The following is a 22483-nucleotide window of genomic DNA, read 5'->3' on the forward strand; positions in this document are numbered from 1 at the left end:
TGACCCTATCTAATCCCCTCATGATCTTATACACCTCTATAAGGTCACCCCGCATCCTCCTGTGCCCCAAGGAATAAAGTCCTAGCCTGCTAAACCTCTCCCTAAAGTTCAGACTCGTGAGTCTTGGCAACATCCACGTATAGGTATGCTCATCTTGATATAGAATGCTTGCCTTCATCGGTCGGGGCATTGAGTATAAGAGTCAGGAAGGCAATGTGCATCTTTCTAGGACTATGGTTGGTCCACATTTGGAGTATTGCATGCAGTTCTGGTCCCAAGAGGAATGTGAGGGCTTTGGAGAGGGTGCCGGGGATGTTGACCGGAATGATACCTGGATTAGATGGTATTAGCTACTGAGACAGGTTGGACAGACTGGAATTGTTTTCTCATGAACACTGGTGGTTGATGGGAGACCTGACAGTATATCAAATTTTGAGCGGCATAGATGAGGTAGACCGTCAGAACCTTTTTCCCCAGGGTGGAAATATCACAGACTTGAGGGCATAGCTTTAAGGTATGTTAGCTTTCATAGCAAAAGGATTTGAGTATAGGAGCAGGGAGGTTCTACTGCAGTTGTGCAGGGTCTTGGTGAGACCACACCTGGAGTATTGCGTACAGTTTTGGTCTCCAAATCTGAGGAAGGACATTATTGCCATAGAGGGAGTGCAGAGAAGGTTCACCAGACTGATTCCTGGGATGTCAGGACTGTCTTATGAAGAAAGACTGGATAGACTTGGTTTATACTCTCTAGAATTTAGGAGATTGAGAGGGGATCCTATAGAAACTTACAAAATTCTTAAGGGGTTGGACAGGCTATATGCAGGAAGATTGCTCCCCATGTTGGGGAAGTCCAGGACGAGGGGTCACAGCTTAAGGATAAGGGGGAAATCCTTTAAAACCGAGATGAGAAGAACTTTTTTCACACAGAGAGTGGTGAATCTCTGGAACTCTCTGCCGCAGAGGGGAGTCGAGGCCAGTTCATTGGCTATATTTAAGAGGGAGTTAGATGTGACCCTTGTGGCTAAGGGGATCAGAGGGTATGGAGAGAAGGCAGGTACGGGACACTGAGTTGGATGATCAGCCAGGATCATATTGAATGGCGTTGCAGGCTCGAAGGGCCGAATGGCCTACTCCTGCACCTAATTTCTATGTTTCTAAGGTGAGAATGGCAAAGTTTAAAGGAGATGTGCTGGGCAAGGTTTGTGCACAGGGGGTGGTGGGTGCCTGGAACGCGCTGCCAGGGTTGGTGGTGGAGGCAGATACGATAGTGGGCATTTAAGGGGCTTTTAGATAGGTACATGGATATGCAGATTAGTTGGTCGGCAGGGTTATTGTGGGCCGAAGGGCCTGTTCCTATGCTGCACTGTTCTATGTTCAGTGCTTGTTTATAGACAAAAAGATGTTGGTACGCACATCAATTAAATATTAATGGTTCAGTGATGCTTTATTTACAATCGAGCTACATTTAAGCAATTACATTAAGCTAAATTAAGCCACATTTATCAACAATTTTTCTCCATCAATGTTTTCTCCACCCAACATTTTAACCTGTAAGATAGTGTTCTTGAATTCTAAGTCAAAACAAATATATGTTCTCACGTTATCCATTAACTGAACATGGTTAATAAACATATGTGTTACATTAGAGGTGCCCGTAAACCGTGCCAGTCCGACACGTCAACAAAGGGCAGTGGGATTAGTTCTACATTTGCCTTTTCTGATAAAGTATGTTCCTTGAAAGGCAATCAACTGATATAGAAACATAGAAACAGAAAGTAGATGAATTTGTAGGCCAATCAGCCCTTCGAGCCAGCACCGCCATTCAATCTGATCATGGCTGATCATCCAGAATCAGTACCCTGTTCCTGCTTTCTCCCCATATCCCTTGATTCCTTTACCCCCTAAATCTAACTCTCTCTTGAAAAGATCAAGTGAATTGGCCTCCACTGCCTTCTGTAGCAGAGAATTCCACAGACTCACAACTCTCTGGGTGAAAACATTTTTCCTCTTCTCAATCCTAAATGGCTACACCTTATTCTTAAAACTGTGACCCCCTAGTTCTGGACTCCCCCAACATCGGGAACATTTTTCCTGCATCTAGCCTGTCCAATCCCTTAAGAATTTTATGTTTCTGTAAGATCCCCTCACATCCTTCTACATTCCAGTAAATATAAGCCCAGTTGATCCATTCTTTCATCATATAAATATGCAAAGTGCATTTTCAGGAAGAACCAGGAACCGCTGATAATATTTTCAACAATTAATAATTACAATTGAAACACAAAGTACTTGTGCTGTAACACCAGGATAAGCACTCAACCAAGAAAACCAAGGCCATAGCCTTCCATCTTCATGCCGTCATCTCCTCCCGACTGGACTATTGCCACTCACTTCTCCTTGGCATCAGCTCCACCTACATCAACTGACTCCAACTGGTCCAGAACGCAGCCGCCCGACTCATCACCCACACCAAATCCTGGCATCACATCACTCCAGTCCTCAAACAACTTCACTGGCTTCCCATCTCCCACCGGATCACCTACAAAATCCTGGTCCTCACCTACAAAGCCCTCCACCATCTGGCCCCCACATATCTCACTGACCTCCTCTCCCCCTACCAACCCTCACGGTCCCTCAGATCCACATCAGCCGGTCTCCAACCATCCACAAGTCCAACCTCCGCAGTTTTGGGGACAGAGCCTTCTCCAGGGCAGCTCCCAGGCTCTGGAACTCCCTCCCCCAACTGATCCACAATTCCATGTCCCTCACCATCTTCCAGTCCCGCCTCAAGACCCATCTCTTCACCTCTGCCTATCCTTAGCCCCACGTCCCCCTCCCTTTTCATCTGTGCTTGAATTGCCTCATATTGTGTTTTGAATTGAATTCTGTCTTTACTTTGTGTACTAGTCATGTCTCTACTATTTATTTCATTCCCCTTACATGTTTTTCCTCTACCTGCTAAATTTTTGTAAGGTGTCCTTGAGACTCTTGAAAGGCGCCCATAAATAAAATGTATTATTATTATTATTATTATTATAGCCAAAGCACTATCTAAACTGATTCTACTGTGCTAAGGACAATAACTGACTCCATATGCAACAATCAGCTACCCACATGTTAACAAGCTCATTAAAAAAAAACTGGTCGTGTATATCATTGGGGTTATCAAGTGGGCATCTCCCTTCACTGATGTTTCATTGAGTTAGGCCCACGACACCTCAGGAAGGCTCAACAGTTGGTTCTGGAGTCCCAGAACCATTCCCCACAATACCTGCTCTCACCACCTATGCTACCAGTATCTACTAAAGAAAGGAAACTACAGATGATAAATTCACTCAAATAAATGCTATATACTCATGTCCTGATATGTGAAGTCCTTAATTCCTTGGAGCGCAGGAGGATGAGGGGTGGTCCTACAGAGGCACACAAAATCATGAGAGGAATAGATTGGGTGAACACACAGAGTCTCTTGCCCAGACTCAAGAATCAAGAATCAGAGGACATAGGTTTAAGATGAGGGGAGAAAGATTTAATAGGTACCTGAGGGGTAACGTTTTTACACAAAGGGTGACGGGTGTATGGAACGAGCTGCCGGAGGAGATAGTTGAGGCAGGTACTATCATAACGTTTAAGACGCTAAAGAGGGGTCTTGAACCTAAACGTCACCCATTCCTACTCTCCAGAGATGCTGCCTGTCCCGCAGTTATTCCAGCATTTTGTGTCTATAGCAGAAACATTTAGACAGGTACATGGTTAGGACAGGTATAGAGGGATACGGGCCAAACGCAGGGAAATGGGACATATTAGTCGGCATGGGCAAGTTGGACCAAAGGTCCCTTTTCCATGCTGTATCATAGAAACATAGAAAATAGGTGCAGGAGTAGGCCATTTGGCCCTTCGAGCCTGCACCGCCATTCAATATGATCATGGCTGATCATCCAACTCAGTATCCCATTCCTGCCTTCTCTCCATACCCCCTGATCCCTTTAGCTACAAGGGCCACATCTAACTATTAAATATAGCCAATGAACTGGTCTCAACTACCTTCTGTGGCAGAGAATTCCACAGATTCACCATGAAAAATGTTTTTCTCATCTCAGTCCTAAAAGATTTCCCCCTTACCCTTAAACTGTGACCCCTTGTTCTGGACTTCCCCAACATCGGGAACAATCTTCCTGCATCTAGCCTGTCCAACTCCTTAAGAATTTTGTAAGTTTCTATAAGATCCCCCCCTCAATCTTCTAAATTCTAGCGAGTACAAGCCGAGTCTATCCAGTCTTTCTTCATATGAAAGTCCTGCCATCCCAGGAATCAGTCTGGTGAACCTTATCTGTACTCCCTATGACTAAACACGTTACCAAGGTTTTTGATGCCTTTTCGCAACAACTCTGAATTAAACTTACATAAAACCTCATGCCATTCAGCTGCAAAATATTGAGCATAATAACTGGCAATTTCCTCCAGCAAATAGTGTGTCTGAATTAATTATGTATAACAAATAATCCCAGGTAGTGCGGCTGGTGATGAAATGAGGACCTCAGGAGCAAAACTGTGCAGATGGTAGAGAAGCTTAAAAGCACGCGCCATCAGACTCAGACAGCCTCTTCCCTCTGTTGTCAGGCTTGTGAACGGACCTTCCATAAGCTGGGGTTTAGTCCCTGGTGATATCCCGCCACATAATAGCCATCCATCTTCCCATGAAACAAAGACTAGAAGTTGCTCATGTGTCGCATTCCATTCAATTACCCATTACTGTCATAATGTCATACAGCACTGAAACAGGCTCCTCGGCCCAACTCGACAATGCCGACCAATGTGCCCCATCTAGGCTAGTCTCTCATTTGCCTGCCTTTGGCCCATACCCCTCTAAACCTTTCCTATCCATGTATCGGTACAAATGTTGTTCTCATCCCTGAGTCAAGTCAAGTCAAGTCAAGTTTATTTGTCACATACACATACGAGATGTGCAGTGAAATCAAAGTGGCAATGCTCGCGGACTTTTGTGCAAAAGACAAACAACAAAACAACCAAACAAATTATAAACACAATCATAACACACATATTATTTTACATAATAGATTTAAGAGGGTTTCCCTGTCATACTTTGTTAGTACTAGGGAGTTAGAACTTAGAAATAAGTTAAAAAGGAACATAAAAGTTAAAAACACACACAATTTTCGCGGAGCTGCCACAACGGCGACTGGACAGGGCCGCGGCATTTTTTTTTTCTCAGTCAACCAGCTTCTCTGGCAGCTTGTTCCACGCACGGATTTGTAGGTTAATTGGCCCTCTGTAAATTGTCCCGAGTGTTAGGATAGGACTAGTGTACGGGGGGGGGGGGGGGGGGGGGGGGGGGTACACTAGTTCTAGTCTTTTGGTGTGGACTCGCTGTATCTCTAAAATAAACTCTAAAGAATTAATGACATTAGTTGATGGTGAGAGGTCCAGGGTTGCAGATATTAAAATAGTCAGCCAGTAAATAAGATGGGATTGTCAGGATGTGATGTTTGCCGTTGTATCTGCCATCGTTCTGCATCATGCAGGGACTTGATTGGTACGTACTGGTTAGTATGGGATTCAGGGGTTATGGGGAGAAGGCAGGAGAATTGGGGTAGGAGGCAGAGATAGATCCGCCACGATTGAATGGTGGAGTAGACCTGATGGGCCGAATGGCCTAATTCTGCTCCTATCAGTTATGACCTTAATTAACATCCCGCCCATATGTGGGTACATTTTATGATTTAACATCATTTGATCTTTCCATCTGAAAGATATTGAACAGTTTCTGTTCTCCTCTTAGACAGGCCATTAGTTTGTTCACTGATATCTGTGGGATTTTTTTGAAAGATCAAATGATATTACTCGTCATACAAATGCAGGAAAAACAGTTACAATGTGCTGAAGAGAAATCGGTGTCAGACGCGAACCAGCCATTTCTGTTTAACCTCGTAGTTAAACAATGGTTTAATTGTGTAGCAGGGTATTGTCTTTGGGCTAGGAGGTTTAGGTACGCTGAAAAAGCTTTGTTTTGCATGCTACCCATTCAGATCAGACAATGCTACACATGAATACCATCAAGTGACACTCGAGTACTATAGGCAGAGCAAAGGGGAAGACACAGAGTGCAGAATATAGTTCTCAGCATTGCAGCGCATCAGTTCCAGAGACCAATGTCCAATGTCCACAATGCAGTAGATGGGAATCAGAGAGTACCCTAGCTTATGGAAGGACCGTTCAGAAGCCTGATAAAAGAGGGGAAGAAGCTGTTCCTTCATCTGGTGGTGCACACTTTCAAGCTTCTGTACCTTCTGCTGGATGGGAGGGGAGTGGGGAGAAGAAGGAATGACTGAGGCGGGACAAGTCGTTGGAGTCTGAAGAAGGGTCTCGACCCCGAAACGTCGCCCATTCCTTCTCTCCAGAGATGCTGCCTGTCCCGCTGAGTTACTCCAGCATTTTGTGTCTACCAAGTTTTTGAGATGTTGGTTGCTTCTCTGGCACAAACCTTTTGCACCATTAATGTCCCTGCACCTTTTTCAGAGAACATTGCAACAGAAAAATGGAAGCAGGAGTAGACCATTTGGCCCTTTGAGTCCGTTCTATCCTCCAATATGATAATGGTTGCCCCTTTGCTTCACACCACGTTCCTGCTCTCCCCTCATTCATCCTAACGCCTATTGTGTCCCCAGCATCTTTGCTTTCGCCAAAAGACTATTACATCTGAGATAATAGTAGACCTGTTGTCCAAGATTTACTGTTATTGCTTGCTGCAGTTCTGAGATTTTCATTTGCATTTCTATTGCACTTTTGTTCTCTTGCGGTTCATCAAACGTGTCCTGTCGGCGCCGCTAAAAGCTTTTTAAATCTGGTGCTTTGATGCCAGAACGATCATTTGGATGACTGGCTCAAAATGCTAATAAGATAAAAGATATTAGCTGTTTCAAATGCCTTTTAAAAGAAATCCTCTGTCATAATTTTGTCAGGGTAAAACAACAAGTCCCTCATCCGAGTCCCACCAGGCAGATGCTTTCAGTTCCTTTTAAAAATATTCTTAAAGACAGAATATTTTTAAGTTCCTTGCACATTAAGAAGTTTTAATAACTTCCTAGCTTGTTGGTCCAATACACTTTCCTTAACAGATGTAGAAAATGACAACATGTGGTGGGCCTCGGTATCGAAAAATCCCTTTGGGGATTCAGATGGCAGATTAGCTACAGTATGGCTTCTAACAACATCCTATATTTCTTTGGAGTTGGCACATTGGCGCAATGGTAGAGTTACTTCCACACAGCGCCAGAGACCTGACTATGGGTGCTGTCTATACGGAGTTTGTACGTTCTCCCCGTGACCGTGTGGGTTTCCCCCGGGTGCTCTGGTTCCCTCCCACATTCCAAAGGTTTTTTGGTTCATTGGCTTTGATAAAAAATTGAAAATTGTCCCTTGTGTGTGTAGGATAGCGTTAGTGTGCGGGGATCGTTGGTCAGTGCGGACTCGGTGGGCCGAATGGCCTGTTTCCGCGCTGTATCTATAAACTAAGCTAAAGATTTATCAAGGTGCTCTCGTGTCTTTAAGCATTCAATGGATTCCCTCTGTCATGACAACCTCTCTGCCCGTGTCAAGCTGTCTTGAACTCGTATGTATGGCGATTTCGTGCCAGTAATTGTTATAGATTAACCATGAAGAGTTGCATGCAAGTGTTACAACACTTGCCCTCCAGCACACATGTACAGTCTAGCCTCTGTTAGATGATGGATGGATTGCATCCAACGCTGCAGCACTGCATCTATTTCGACACGCGACATCTGGAGCAGTGTGGTGCAGCAGTTTGCTGCCCTACAGCACTTGCAGCGCCAGAGACCCGGGCTCGATCCCAACTACAGGAGCTGTCCGTACGGAGTTTGTACGTTCTCCCCGTGACCGCGTAGGTTTTTTCCAAGATCTTCGGTTTCCTCCCACACTCCAAAGACGTACAGGATTGTAGGTTAATTGGCTTGGTATAAATGTAAATTGTCCCTAGTGGGTGTAGGATAGTGTTAGTGTGCGGGGATCAGTGGTCGGTGCGGACTCGGTGAGCTGAAGGGCCTGTTTCAGCGCTGTATCTCTAAATTAAACTCCGCTGCTGAAAGTTCCATCTGTCAGATGAAGCATGAAGCCAGCACCTTGTGTCATTTCCCGACTGGCCGCTGCCAATCCATCGGCACTGCCTTTGACTCAAAACATGCGAGTTTTGTTCAGAGATTAGAGAAATCTCACGTGGTCACATGTATAAACTCCGTACAGACAGCACCTGTGGTCAGGATGGTACCCGGGTCTCTGGCACTGTGGGGCAGCAACTCTACTGCTGCACTGCCCCTACTGCTGCAGTGCCTTGCCACCCTCTGTGGGTTCTTTGGAAGCACATAAGCTGCATGTGGAAGGTATGTATCTCTGGAGTTTGGCGGATTGACCTCAACGAAGAAGAAATGGCCAGACATTAAGAAGAATGCTTTATAAAAGGAGACACATTTGTGGTTTTAACCTCTGTGAAATGATTCTTTCATTCTCATGCCTCTTATTTTATTTACCAAAATAACTGTGCAGTGAAGAAGAGCTATTTGGCACTTCTGTCAAAACAATAAGAGAAGTTATTTTCTAAGTGCGGAACAATTTGTTGCCTAGTAATAGTATGTCAAGCTGTCACAGATTCTTTAGCAAAAGATACAAAGAACCCATTACAATAGAAATCTGTGTTTATTTATCCTGGAACCTGTAATTTATAAAAGGAGATGTTTTCTTTTTCCGTTTTATTTTTAAGTTTCTATTAAATGTTGGTTCTGTCAGTGTTATAGATTGGAGTCATACAGCACGGAATCAGGCCCTTCGGCCCAGCTTGTCCTTGCTGACCCAGATGCTCCATTTACTACATCAGTTCACAATGGATTGTTCCCTGTTTTCGGTAATACTGATAGAACTCTCCAAAATTGGCATTTTTGCCAAAGATAACTCAGCAATGTGTTTAATTGTCATATATATCATCAACCGAACAATGACGGACCAGGACTCGAGGTCGCCTGAGCTGCAGGGAGAAGCTGAGCAGGCTGTGACTTTATTCCTTGGAACGCAGGTGGATGAGGGATAGAGAGAAGTGTACAAAAACTGGAGAAGAATAGATAGGGTGAATGCACAGTCTTTTATCCAGGGTAGGGGAATCGAGAACCAGAGGATGTGGGTTTAAGATAAGGGGAAAGATTTAATAGGAACCTGAGGGGTAACTTTTTCAGAGTGTGGTGAGTGTATGGAACGAGCTGCCGGTGGAGGAAGTTGTGGCAGGGACTATTTCAATGGGTTAAAAACATAGAAACATTTTAGGGCAGGAGTACATTCGGCCCTTCGAGCCACCGGTTTAGAAGGATGATGGGCCAACTGTAGTACCTGCATACCCTCTGATCCCCTTGCGGGACTAACTATAGATGGGACCATGTATTTGTGGCAGAGAGTTCCAGAGACAGGAGGGGCCAAAGGGTTCTCCTCATCTCGGTTTTAAAGGATTTCCCCCCTTTTCCATGCTGACTATCCTGACTTCCCCAAACATCCTCTTGCTATCTAGTTTCCCAGAGTTAAGTTATCTCTGACTGTGACCATAGAAGATAAACCAAGCTATCGCAAACAATGATGTTCACAAGGAATCATTCCTACTATTATAAGTTTAGGTTGAACTTTTTATCACACAGAGAGTGGTGAATCTCTGGAACTCTCTGCCACAGGGGGTAGTTGAGGCCAGTTCATTGGCTATATTTAAGAGGGAGTTAGATGTGGCCCTTGTGGCTAAGGGGATCAGCGGGTGGGGTTTGCTGCTAATACATCCTCTTGCTATAGGTCAGTATGGAGAGAGAAGGCAGGTAAACGGGGTTTCGACCCGAGTTGGATGATCAGCCATGATCATATACTGAATGGCGGTGCAGGCTCGAAGGGCCGAACAGGGCCTACTCCTGCACCTAATTTCTATGTTCCCATCTATATTTGTTGTCTAAATACCATAGATGTTTGGCAGAAATGGAACTGCAGATGCTGGAAAATCGATTGTAGACAAAAATGCTGGAGAAACTCAGCGGGTGAGGCAGCATCTATGGAGCGAAGGAAATAGGCAACGTTTCGGGCTGAACGTTGCCTATTTCCTTCGCTCCATAGATGCTGCCTTACCTGCTGAGTTTCTCCAGCATTTAAATATTATAGATACCTTGGAATCCTCCATCTCATCCCTCTCTGTTTTCACAGCTTGACAGCGGAGGCGTTTGTCTGACCGTAGCAGCTGGAACAGTCCGTTGCTGGGGTGGTAGGGGTCCCCCATAATGTTGCTGGCTCTGGATCTGCCCCTTCTGATGTATAGGTCCTGCAGGGGGGCGAGTGTGGTTCCCATAGTGTGTTCGGCAGAACTACTTACTCTCTGCAGAGACTTCTTGTCCTGGGCAGAGTTGTTGCCAAACCAGTTTGTGATGTTGCCGGACAAGATGCTTTCTACAGCCCCAGAGTGGAAGCACTGAAGGATCCTCAGAGAGACTCTGAATTTCCTCAGCTGCCTGAGGTGGTAAAGGCGCTGCCTTGCCTTACTCACCAGTGCGGCAGTGTGTGTTGTCCATGTCAGATCCTCTGTGATCCTGTGGACTACCAGGATGTTGTGCCCTTCTAAAGTCCACAATCAGCTCCTTAGTTTTTGTGACATTCAAGAGGAGGCTGTTGTCCTGACACCAGAGTGCCAGATCAGCCACCTCCTCCCGGTAGGCCTTCTCATCGTTAACGGAGAATAAAACATCAGAGAATTACATAGAATTCAAAGCAACTGGACAAAGTTTTTTGTAGAATTACCTGCAGTTTTGTGCTTTGTCTCTTCGCAACTGTAAACTGGTCTTGGAAAGTCTAGGTTGATATCTGTGATGAACAACATGCCTCAAGAGCAGCAATAGTCCACTTCCAAAGGAGTTTTGAAAAATGAGGACTCTAGGAGTATATGAGGGGATGTTTCCTCTGCCTGGATAAGTATCAAGACATCAGTGAGGGAACATTCGGAGTATAGTGTTCAGCTTTTGGTGTCCCTGCCACGGGAAAGATGTTGAGCTGGAAAGAATGCAGAGAGGATGTACGAGGATATTGCCTGGACTATAGAGAGAGGTTGGGCAGGCTAGGATTGTATTCCTTGGAGCGCAGGAAGATGGGGGTGATCTTAGGGAGCTGTACAAAATCATGAGTGTGTTGAGCAACCGGGAGATGGCATAGGCCTAGGCGGACAGAGCGGAGGTGTTCAGCGAAACGATCGCCCAGCCTGCGCTTGGTCTCACCGATATACAGGATTCCACACCTGGAACAGCGGATACAGTAGATGATGTTGGAGGAGGTGCAAGCCCCATCTGAAAGGACAGTCGGGGTCCCTGGACAGAGTCGAGGGAGGAGGTATAGGGACAGGTGTTGCATCTACTGCGGTTGCTGGGGAAGGTACCTCGCGAGGGGGTGGTTTGGGTGGGAAGGGATGAGTTAGAAGGGAGTTATAGAAACATAGAAATTAGGTGCAGGAGTAGGCCATTCGTGGCCCTTCGATCCTGCACCGCCATTTAATATGGATCATGGCTGATCATCCAACTCAGTATCCCGTACCTGCCTTTTAGGGGGGACCTCTGATCCCCTTGGCCACTGAAGGGGGAGCAAGATCTAACTCCCTCTTAAATATAGCCAATGAACTGGCCTCAACTACCCTCTGTGGCAGAGAGTTCCAGAGATTCACCACTCTCTGTGTGAAAAAATGTTCTCCTCATCTCGGTTTTAAAGGATTTCCCCCTTATCCTTAAGCTGTGACCCCTTGTCCTGGACTTCCCCAACATCGGAAACAATCTTCCTGCATCTAGCCAGTTGACCAGGGAGTTATAGAGGGAACGGTCTCTGCAGAATGCGGAAAGGGGTGGAGATGGGAAGACGTGGCCAGTAGTGGGATCCCGTTGGAGGTGGCGAAAACGTTGGAGAATTATGTGCTGTATGCGACGGCTGATGGGGTGGAAGGTGAGGACTAGGGGGGCTCTGTCCCAGTTGGGACTGAGGGGAGGGGGAGCAAGAGCGGAGCTGTGGGGTACCGAGGAAGACCCATGGTGGTCTGAGCTGCGTCCACAATGTAGGGAACGGAGGGATATGGATCATATTCAGGCAGACGAGCTCATGTTAACTTGGCATGTAGGCATGTAGCATATTGATTAGGCATATAGCAGCTGAATCTATAGGCCTTACACATACTCAGTGATGGTGTGAAGACCTAACAAAATACTATAATTATTCTGGCTTTGTTAAAAACTAAATTAATAATCCAGATTGAACGCAGAAGCGATGTGCTGTATTTTTTTTCATATTCAAACAGAGAATCTTTTTGATTGAAAATCATTACCTCATAGTATATTTGCAGTTTTTATTTTACTGGTTTGGCTTTGATTGCCTGTGTGATAAACTAAAGCCAATTTAAAATGCCAAAATACATGGGGTGATATTAGTTTGAGGTAGTAATATAAAGGTATGATTTTACAGTATATACGTGTGTGTGCAAGCATGTGTAGGTGTGTGTGTTTATATATCTATAGAGATATATATACACACACACATATATATACCCACACACATACTGTATATATAGATGGATATATGTATAGATAGAGAGATACGGAAATATAGTTACTTTTATAGATATACACGTATATATATATATACTGTATAGAGATGGATAGATAGATATAGATATATGTAAAATACTTTTATCTTACGAACTCCTGTTATTCTTGCCCCGTGTATTAAAATTTTGGCACCAAACAAAATGCTTAATCTGATTTGTTAAATAGCTAAATTTAATATAAGGGTTTGTTTATTGTGTGTGTGTGTGTGTGTGTGTGTGTGTGTGTGTGTGTGTGTGTGTGTGTGTGTGTGTGTGTGTGTGTGTGTGTGTGTGTGTGTGTGTGTGTGTGTGTGTGTGTGTGTGTGTGTGTGTGTGTGTGTGTGTGTGGTGTGTGTGTGTGTGTGTGTGTGTGTGTGTGTGTGTGTGTGTGTGTGTGTGTGTGGTCTCCAAACCATCTTTGAATATGTGTTCTCTATTATTAATTCAACGGCTATATGCCTAGACTAGTCATACAGCACAGAAACAGGCCCTGCGATCCGTCTTACACAATTTACTCCACTGCTCAGTTATTTTGCAGGGATGCTGATTCCTGGAGTCTACAACTTGCCCAAGCTTTCATCATTCATGGGAAGTACCTTCTCGCTGAATATATGATCAAGCCAAGGTTACTCCACCTCACTTGTTGTTAAGTTGTAAATGGTACAGAGAAGATTTACGAGCATGTTGCCAGGACTCGAGGGTCTGAGCTGTAGGGAGAGGTAGAGTAGGCTGGGGCTCTATTCCTTGGAGGGCAGGAAAATGAAGAGTATAAAACCATGAGAGGAATAGATCGGGTAGACACACAATCTCTTCCCCAGATTAGGGGAATCAAGAACCAGAGGACATAGTTTTAAGGTGAGGGGGAGGGAAGATTTAATAGAAAATAGAGGGGTAACATTTTCACACAAAGGGTGGTGGGTGTATGGAACAAGCTGCCAGAGGAGGTAGTTGAGGCTGGGTCAATTTGCAAAATGTAAGAAACCATTCGACAGGTACATGGATAGGACAGGTTTGGAGGGATATGGGCCAAATGCAGGCAGACGAGTGTAGAAGGGGCATGTTGGTCGGTGTGGGGCAAGTTGGGTTGAAGGGCCTGTTTCCATGCTGTATGACTCTAAGCAGCTACAATTTGTCAGATATATAGATGTGAAGGGTTTAGAGGGATATGTAGGCAAATGAAACCAGTGCTTTATGTCAACTTGGTCAGCATGGACTAGGTGGGCCGAATGGCATGTTTCCACAACTCTATGTCTCTAAGCCACATATCCAAACTCAAGGACTCCCCTCATCCAAATATTTCTGCACTGATTTAAAAATAGAGGAAGCATGTATTAAAGTTAATCCTTGCAATATTCTTTTAAACAAGTATTGTTAAAATATTAAATGTATAGAAGGAAAAAAACATAGAGTAGAAAAGACACAAAATCTGGAGAATGTGGATAGGCGACATGTCTTGGAAAGAACTGCAGATAGACAATAGACAATAGGTGCAGTAATAGGCCATTTGGCCCTTCGAGCCAGCACCGCCATTCAATGTGATAATGGCTGATCATCCCCAATCAGTACCCCGTTCCTGCCTTCTCCCCATGTCCCCTGACTCCGCTATTTAAATCGAAGGTAGACACAAAATGCTGGAGTAAGCTACCCAAGCGAAATATGAGGTGCTGTTCCTCCAATTTGCACTGGGCCTCACTCTGACAATGGAGGAGGCCCAGGACCGAAGGTGTGACCACTAGCGGGATCCTGTTGGAGGTGGCGAAAATGTTGGAGGATTATATGCTGTATGTGATGGCTGATGAGGTGGAAGGTGGGGACAAGGGGGGACTCTGTCCTTGTCACGAATGGGGGGAGGGGGAGCAAGAGTGGATCTGCAGGAAACCCCCGTTTCCTAAAGAATGAGGACATCTCCGATGCCCTGGTATGGAACATCTCATCCTGGGCGCAATTGCGGCGTAGACGGAGGAATTGGGAGTAGGGGATAGAGTCTTTACAGGAAGCAGGGTGAGAAGAAGTGTAGTCTAGATAGCTATGGGAGTCGATAGGTTTATAGTAGATGTCGGTCAATAGTCTGTGGATAGGTGACATTTCGGGTCATGACACTACAGTCCTGACCCGAAATGTCACCTATCCATGTTCTCCAGAGATGCTGCCTGACCCGCTGAGTTACTCCAGCACTCTGTGTCTTTTTTTGTAAACCAGTATTTGCAGCATCCAAAAAAAAATAAGAGTAGAATGATTTTTACGTTAGTTGGAATATTTGAACAAATGGTCCCATTATATTGTACCTCGTAATTTGGCTAAACATGTCAACCTTTTAAATAGAATTAGGTCGTGACTGAGAATCAGTTTGAAATCCATCGCCTAATTTTCAGCCAATTCATCCACCACCAGTTTTTAATTATCATTGACAATTAGAGCAATGTAATTAAAATTAGGCAATATTGGAGCCATCATTGTACAGGATCTTGGTGAGACCACACCTGGAGTACAGTTTTGGTCTCCTAATCTGAGGAAATACATTCTTGCCATAGAGGGAGTACAGAGAAGGTTCACCAGACTGATTCCTGGGATTTCAGGACTTTCATATGAAGAAAGACTGCATAGACTCGGCTTGTACTCGCAAGAATTTAGAAGATTGAGGGGGGATCTTATAGAAACTTACAAAATTCTTAAGGGGTTGGACAGGCTAGATGCAGGAAGATTGTTCCAGATGTTGGGGAAGTCCAGAACAAGGGGTCGTAGTTTAAGGATAAGAGGGAAGTCTTTTAGGGCCGAGATGAGGAAAACATTTTTCACACAGAGAGTGGTGAATCTCTGGAATTCTCTGCCACAGAAAGTAGTTGAGACCAGTTCATTGGCTATATTTAAGAGGGAGTTAGATGTGGCCCTTGTGGCTAAGGGGATCAGAGGGTATGGAGAGAAGGCAGGTACAGGATACTGAGTTGGATGATCAGCCATGATCATTTTGAATGGTGGTGCAGGCTCGAAGGGCCGAATGGCCTACTCCTGCACCTATTTTCTATGTTTCTATGTTTCTATCATGATGTTAGTCACTGGAGTTTCTAAGGGAACTAACATGTTGGGATGCAGATGGAGCTGATACAAATCCCGGGTCTCTGGCGCTGTGAGGCAGCAGCTCTACCGTTGCACCACCCTGCCGCCCCTCAATCCTCAGAGGGAAATCATAGAGGTGGTGCTCCTCCAATTTGCGCTGGGCCTCACTCTGGCAATGGAGGAGGCCCAGGACAGAAAGGTCAATGTGGGAAAGGGGAGTTGAAATGGTTGGCAACTGGGAGATCCAGTAGGCCTTGGCGGACAGTCGATGTTTGATTCTTAATCTTCATAAATCATAGGAGCAGAATTAGACCATTTGTCCCAACGCCTACTCCGTCATTCAATCATGGCTGGTTTATCTTTCCCTCTCAACTCCATTCTCCTGCCTTCTCTCCAGAACCCTTGACTAGAATGTGAACATTTCAGAGACTGCTACGGACAATCTGTTTCAGGTTTTGGCACCGTATCTCGTCAATCACATTGATTAATTGCACATTTAGTATCAATGTAACATGGAAGTTCATGGCTGGGCAAGGCCGCAGTTCACAGCTCACCCAGCAGATGGAGTCTGACACGCGCGCAATATTCTGCATGGAGGGTTGACGAGATATTAGTCTTGCTCAACGGAATCTGACTACAAAATAAATCACCGCGATGCTTTGTCACCAGGATAAATATGGCACTGTGAGATGACAGTTAACAGCGTAAAAACAGATGAATTTTAACAGGGAAAAATAGAATTGGCGATGTGAATAAATGGCACATTTTGAAGTTATTCCAATCAAAGAACAGTACAGGTGAGGAGGAATTGCCGATGTTTCTGAAGAAGGGTCTCTACCCGAAACATCGCCAATTCCTTCTCTCCATAGATGCTGCCTCACCCGCTGAGTTTCTCCAGCATTTTGTGTCTACCTTCGATTTTGCCAGCATCTGCAGTTCTTTGTTAAATAAATAGAACAGTACAGCACGGGAACAGGCCATTCGGCCCACAATGTCTGTGCTGAACCTGATGCCGTTAAGCTAATGTGTGTACACATGATCCATATCCCTATGCGGTCCTGAGCTACCATCTACCCTCACTGGAGACACTCGGACTATCTTTAATCGGACTTTCCTGGACTTTATCTTGCCCTAAACGTTTTTCCTTTTATCCTGTAACTTTATACTGTGGACGGCTCAATTGTAATCATGTATAGCCCTTCCGCTGACTGGATAGCACACAACAAAAAGCCGTTCACTGTAGCTCGGTATACGTGACCATAAGCTAAACAAATCCATTCCTTGCATATCCATGTGCCTCTTACATACCATTATTGTGTCTGCCTCTCCCACCAGCCCTGGCAGCACGTTGTAGGTACCTGGGGATATGTTTATGTGGTGGGAAAGGTTGAGGAAGGTGTTAGAAACATATATGGGCGGCACTGTGACAGAGTGGTAGAGTTGCTGCCTTAAGGGCCTGTCCCACTGTGGGGACCTAATTGGCGAGTGTAGAAGAGTTTAGGAGAGTATGAAAAATGTCATGTTGAAGACCTCCTTCGACTAGCTTTGACTATTTTCGGGAAAATTAGACACGGAATAGTGGAGAGTGAAGTCGACCTCCCTTCGACTTTGATGAAGACTATCTACGACTACCTTTGATTACCTTCGACTAACATGCCGACCTACTACGACCTACTTCGACTAAACCTACGAGTAGAAAATATCGATTTTTTCTATGGCGACCTTTTATACTCGCGGGCATTTTTCAGCATGCTAAAAAAAAAAACGCCGCGACCTAGCTGAGGCCTCGAGGATGCAGGGACTACTCTTGAGCGTGAAGGAGAGTTACAGAGACCTCCTAGGACCTCGTGTCGACCATGCTGCGAGTATGAGTCGAGGGCAAACTCTTCTAAACTCACCAATTAGGTCACCACAGTGGGACAGGCCCTCTACAAGCGCCAGCGACCCTGGTTCAATCCTGACTACGGGTGTTGTCCATATGTACGGAGTTTGTACGTTTCCCGCCACAACCACGTGGGTTTTTTTGGGGATCTTCGGTTCCTCCCCCACTCCAAAGACATTCATTGGCTTGGTATAAATGTTAAATTGTCCCTAGGATAGTGTCAATGTGCAGCGATCGCTGCTCAGTTGGACTTGGTGGGCCAAAGTGTGTGGTTCAGCACTGTATCTCTAAACTAAACAATAATATATGAGGCATTTGTCTTTATTAATAGAAAAAGTGACAAGAGCAAGTAAACCTTGCTAACCTACCTATGTGACGCACTTGTTGGTTAGAGGTTGGAGTATTATGTTCCGATCTGGCACAACACAAAGGAATCTGGATGGCTCGAGAGAAGATTATTAAAATCTAATTAAAATTAAATGAGGGACATCGTGGTATGAAGGATAGTGCTAGTGTACCTTGTGATCGCTGGTCGGTGCAGACTCGGTTCCAAAGGGCCTGTTTCCACGCTGTATCTCCAAAGACTAAACAGCCTAGCAACAGGCCCTTTGGCCCACTGATTCCATGCCGACCATCGATCACCCGTTCACGCTAGTTCTATGTTTTCCCACTTTCTCATCCACCCCGCCACACACTAGTTAGCAATTTACAAATGCCAACGTGCAAACTCCCCACTGACAGTACCGGAGGTCAGGTCTCTGGCACTGTTAGGCAGCAACCTTACCACATTGTCGCACTAAGGGCACAAATTCATGCCAGAGGTACATAGAGTCATATGGTCGCACAGCACGAAACAGGCCATTCGGCCCAACGTATCCATGCCCAACCCGACTATCATAAGTTGTAGGAGCAGAATTAGGCCATTCACACTATAGATTTGTGCTTGTAAACTTTCAGAGATTGTCACACCGATTTTGCCATTCATTGTTGTACAAAGCTTTGGTGTGATTCCTGACACTTTGTTCTGTTCCATGTGCAGGTCCCCTGGCTTTGGGATACAAGACACTGTTGGTACAGCTACCCTTACCAGGTAAGGTCCACGGATTCTTTGCAGCACCTTCCAGTTTTACGTCGGATTTCCGGCATCTGTTTTGGTCACCGTCTTATCGGCAGGAAGTTGCCAATTTGGAAAGCAAGGAATGCAGAAGCGATTTCCTGTATCAGGGTGACCAAAACCGAACACATTACTCAGCCACGGTGCCGCAGCGGTAGAGTTGCTGCCTTACAGCGCTTGCCGAGCCGGAGACCCAGGTTCAATCCCGACTACGGGTGCTGTCCGTGCGGAGTTTGTACGTTCTCCCCGTGACCTGCATGGGTTTTCTCCGAGATCTTCTGTTTCCTCCCACACGCCAAAGACATAGAAACATTGAAAATAGGTGCAGGAGTAGGCCATTCGGCCCTTTGAGCCTGCACCGCCATTCAATGTGATCATCCAATGTACAAGTTTGTCGGTTAATTGGCTTGATGTATGTGTAAATTGTCCCTAGTGTGTGTGTGTTGGATAGTGTTAATGTGCAGGGATCGTTGGTCAGTGTGGACTCGGTGGGCCGAAGGGCCTGTTTCCTCGCTGTATCTCTAAACTAAACTAAACTAAAAGCGTGGCCACTCCGTCATAGTCAAACAGCAAGGAAACAGCCCTTTTGGCCGATGTTGTAGCAATGTTACAAAATTTTGAGATTTAAAAAATCAAGTCTGTAATTTATCCCATCAGATAAAGCATAAAAAGAAGTTTAATTTGACACCTAATTCACTTTCATATCTCAAGTATTTAAAAAGTTACGGCCATTTTCATACTCGCAAATTAGCATCTTGTTCCCTATTGATTTTCTATGGACATAACAAAAAAGCTGTGATCATGTGCTGTCAAAAGGCCATAACCTTCTTGATTTTTAAACTACTATAACTATTATACAAGCCCATAAAAACTAATATTACCTTTTGCGACGGGATCTTTCAGCGATTTTTCGTTAATGATTTACTAGGCTGAACATTTTCGATTGCAACAGCCTAGTGAAAATCGCGTTTTAAACCCGCCCCCTCAAAACAGCGCCAAGCATGGGCAACACACACGGGCTGGGGCAGATTTTCAACGACGCTTCAGGTAGGCTTTGCAACATACCTAGATGTTGCCCATGCAAAACAAGGTGCTCCATCTACACTAGTCCCACATGCCCATGGCAGGCCCATATCCCTCTAAACATGTCCTATCCATGTACCCGTCCAAGTGCCATGAAGGAAATATGTCTGGTTACAATAGTTGCGGAGGCTGTCACACGCTCCCTATCATGGGCATAGCAACAATCTTTGGACAACTTTCTAGTCAAGATGTTCAACAATTATAGGATTGAAAACCCTGTCAACATAAATCTGCTTGTTGGTGTTGTAATTAGATAACTGATGCTGATCTCATTGCTGCTGATTCGCAATGAGTGGTGATCTTTAGAGAGGAATCATGAGAGGAATCGATCAGGTAAACCCAGAGGAGGGGAATCGATAACCAGAGGACATGGGTTTAAGGTGAGGAGGGGAAAGATTTAATAGGAACCTGAGGGGCAACTTTTTCACACAGTGGGTGGGTGGGTGTATGGAACGTGCTGCCGGAGAGGTAGTTGAGGCAGGGACTATCGTAACGTTGAAGAAACATTGGGACAGTTGTATGGATAGGAAAGGTTTGGAGAGATATAGGCCCAACACAGGCACGTGGGACTAGTGTAGACATAGAAACATAGAAAATAGGTGCAGGAGTAGGCCATTCGGCCCTTCGAGCCTGCACCGCCATTCAATATGATCATGGCTGATCATCCAACTCAGTATCCCATTCCTGCCTTCTCTCCATACCCCCTGATCCCTTTAGCCACAAGGGCCACATCTAACTCCCTCTTAAATATAGCCAATGAACTATCTCAACTATCTGCGGCAGAGAATTCCAGAGATTCACCACTCTCTGTGTGAAAAAGGTTTTCCTCATCTCGGTCCTAAAAGATTTCCCCCTTATCCTTAAACTGTGACCCCTTGTTCTGGACTTCCCCAACATCGGGAACAATCTTCCTGCATCAAGCCTGTCCAACCCCTTAAGAATTTTGTAAGTTTCTATAAGATCCCCCCTCAATCTTCTAAATTCTAGTGAGTACAAGCCGAGTCTATGCAGTCTTTCTTCATATGAAAGTCCTGACATCCCAGGAATCAGTCTGGTGAACCTTCTCTGTACTCCCTCTATGGCAAGAATGTCTTTCCTCAGATTAGGACGGGACATGTTGATCGACATGGGCAATTTGGGTACAATTGTGTACAATTGCTGAGAGATTTATTGGATCACTGATGAAGGTGAAGTGTTTTTTTTTTTGTTTGTTTAATTTATTATTGACTCGTGTACCGAGGTACAGTGAAAAGCTTTTGTTGCGTGCTATTCAGTCAGTAGAAAGGCTATATGTGATTCCGATCGCACTATCCACAGTGCACAGATACAGGAAAAAGGGGAAAACATTTGGTGCGAGATAAAGTCCAGTAAAGTCTGATTAATGATAGTCCGAGGGTCTGCAATGAGGTGGATGGGAGATCAGGACTTCTCTCTAGTTGGTGATGGGATGGTTCAGTTGCCTGATAACAGCCGGGAAGAAACTGGGCCGAAGCTGGGAATTATCACCAGAGTTTTCATTATCGACATTCGTGAAAGGAAACGACAGCTGGTGAAGTGATATATCGCAGGGTTTGTCATCAATGCCCTCCCACGTCCCCATACAAATCGTGAAATTGGTCAGGGTAAAATAACATTGCAATCTCTCCTCACCAAAACTGAACACAATACTCTTGAGCACGGCCTCACCAACAGTGTCAAACAGCGTGGAAACAGCCCCTTCATGCAAACACTCCCATGCTGAACACTCAGAATGGTGTTTACACAAAGGGTGGTGGGTGTACGGAACCAGCTGCCGGAAGAGATAGTTGAGCCAGGTGCGATCAGAACATTTAAGAACATTTGGACAGGTGCAGGGATAGGACAGGTTTAGAGGGACATTGAGCAAAATAGGTGCAGGTGGGGCTGGTATAGAAGGGACATGTTGGCCGGTGTGGGCAAGTTGGGCCGGAGGGCCAGTTCCTGTGCCGTCTGGTTTAGTTTAGAGATACTGTGCGAAAACAGACCCTCCAACCACTGAGTCAGCGCCGACCAGCAATCCCCATACACTAACACTATCCTACACACTGCAGCCCAATTTACAATTTTTAACACAATTTACAATTTTTAACAAAGCCAAACTTGTACGTCCTTGGAGTGTGAGAGGAAACCGGAGCACCCGGAGAAAACCCAATGCAGTCACGGTGAGAACATAAAACTCTGCACAGACAGCACCTGTTGTCAGGATTGAACCTGGGTCTCTGGAGCTGCAAGGCAGAAATCCCCCATCTCGATAGATTAAAACATAATTATCAAGTCTTACAATCTTAAAAGTGGCAACATTAAATTTACTGTAGGTGAGGTGATCTGGAAATAAGTAATGAGCAGACATTTCTGTGATGTAGTCATATTTCAATCATGTTTCTGTATTTCGGTAGATTATATCAATTATGGAATATATCTCATGATTTGATAATATAAGCGAGTTGGGAATTTACCAGCATTGCACTAATATTTGGGGCATATAAACATAATGGGCTGAAATCTACTGACCAATTGTAATCCTTGTCACATTGAGGATGAAACAGGCTCATTGCGTCATTACAAAATCTAACAGCCATTCATCAAATGAAATTTAAAATCATTACAGACTGTGAAATGAGATGTCACCTCTTACAAAAAGCTCTTTAAAATTCAGACTGCTTCCTGGAAAGTCCAT

The 22483-nt window shown here is 44.9% G+C and overlaps 1 protein-coding gene across 2 annotated transcripts in view; it reads left to right on the forward strand.

Moving 5' to 3' along the window:
• Nucleotides 1–22483, forward strand: part of cers6 (ceramide synthase 6) — a 144934-nt gene that overhangs the window by 88026 nt on the left and 34425 nt on the right. For both annotated transcript variants that reach the window (XM_055637686.1, XM_055637687.1), the window contains exon 5: nucleotides 18631–18681. In XM_055637686.1, the coding sequence (XP_055493661.1) occupies nucleotides 18631–18681 (51 nt within the window). The remainder of the gene's footprint in view (nucleotides 1–18630; nucleotides 18682–22483) is intronic.

Source organism: Leucoraja erinacea, chromosome 7 (assembly GCF_028641065.1).
Source record: "Leucoraja erinacea ecotype New England chromosome 7, Leri_hhj_1, whole genome shotgun sequence".
Lineage (NCBI taxonomy): Eukaryota > Metazoa > Chordata > Chondrichthyes > Rajiformes > Rajidae > Leucoraja > Leucoraja erinaceus.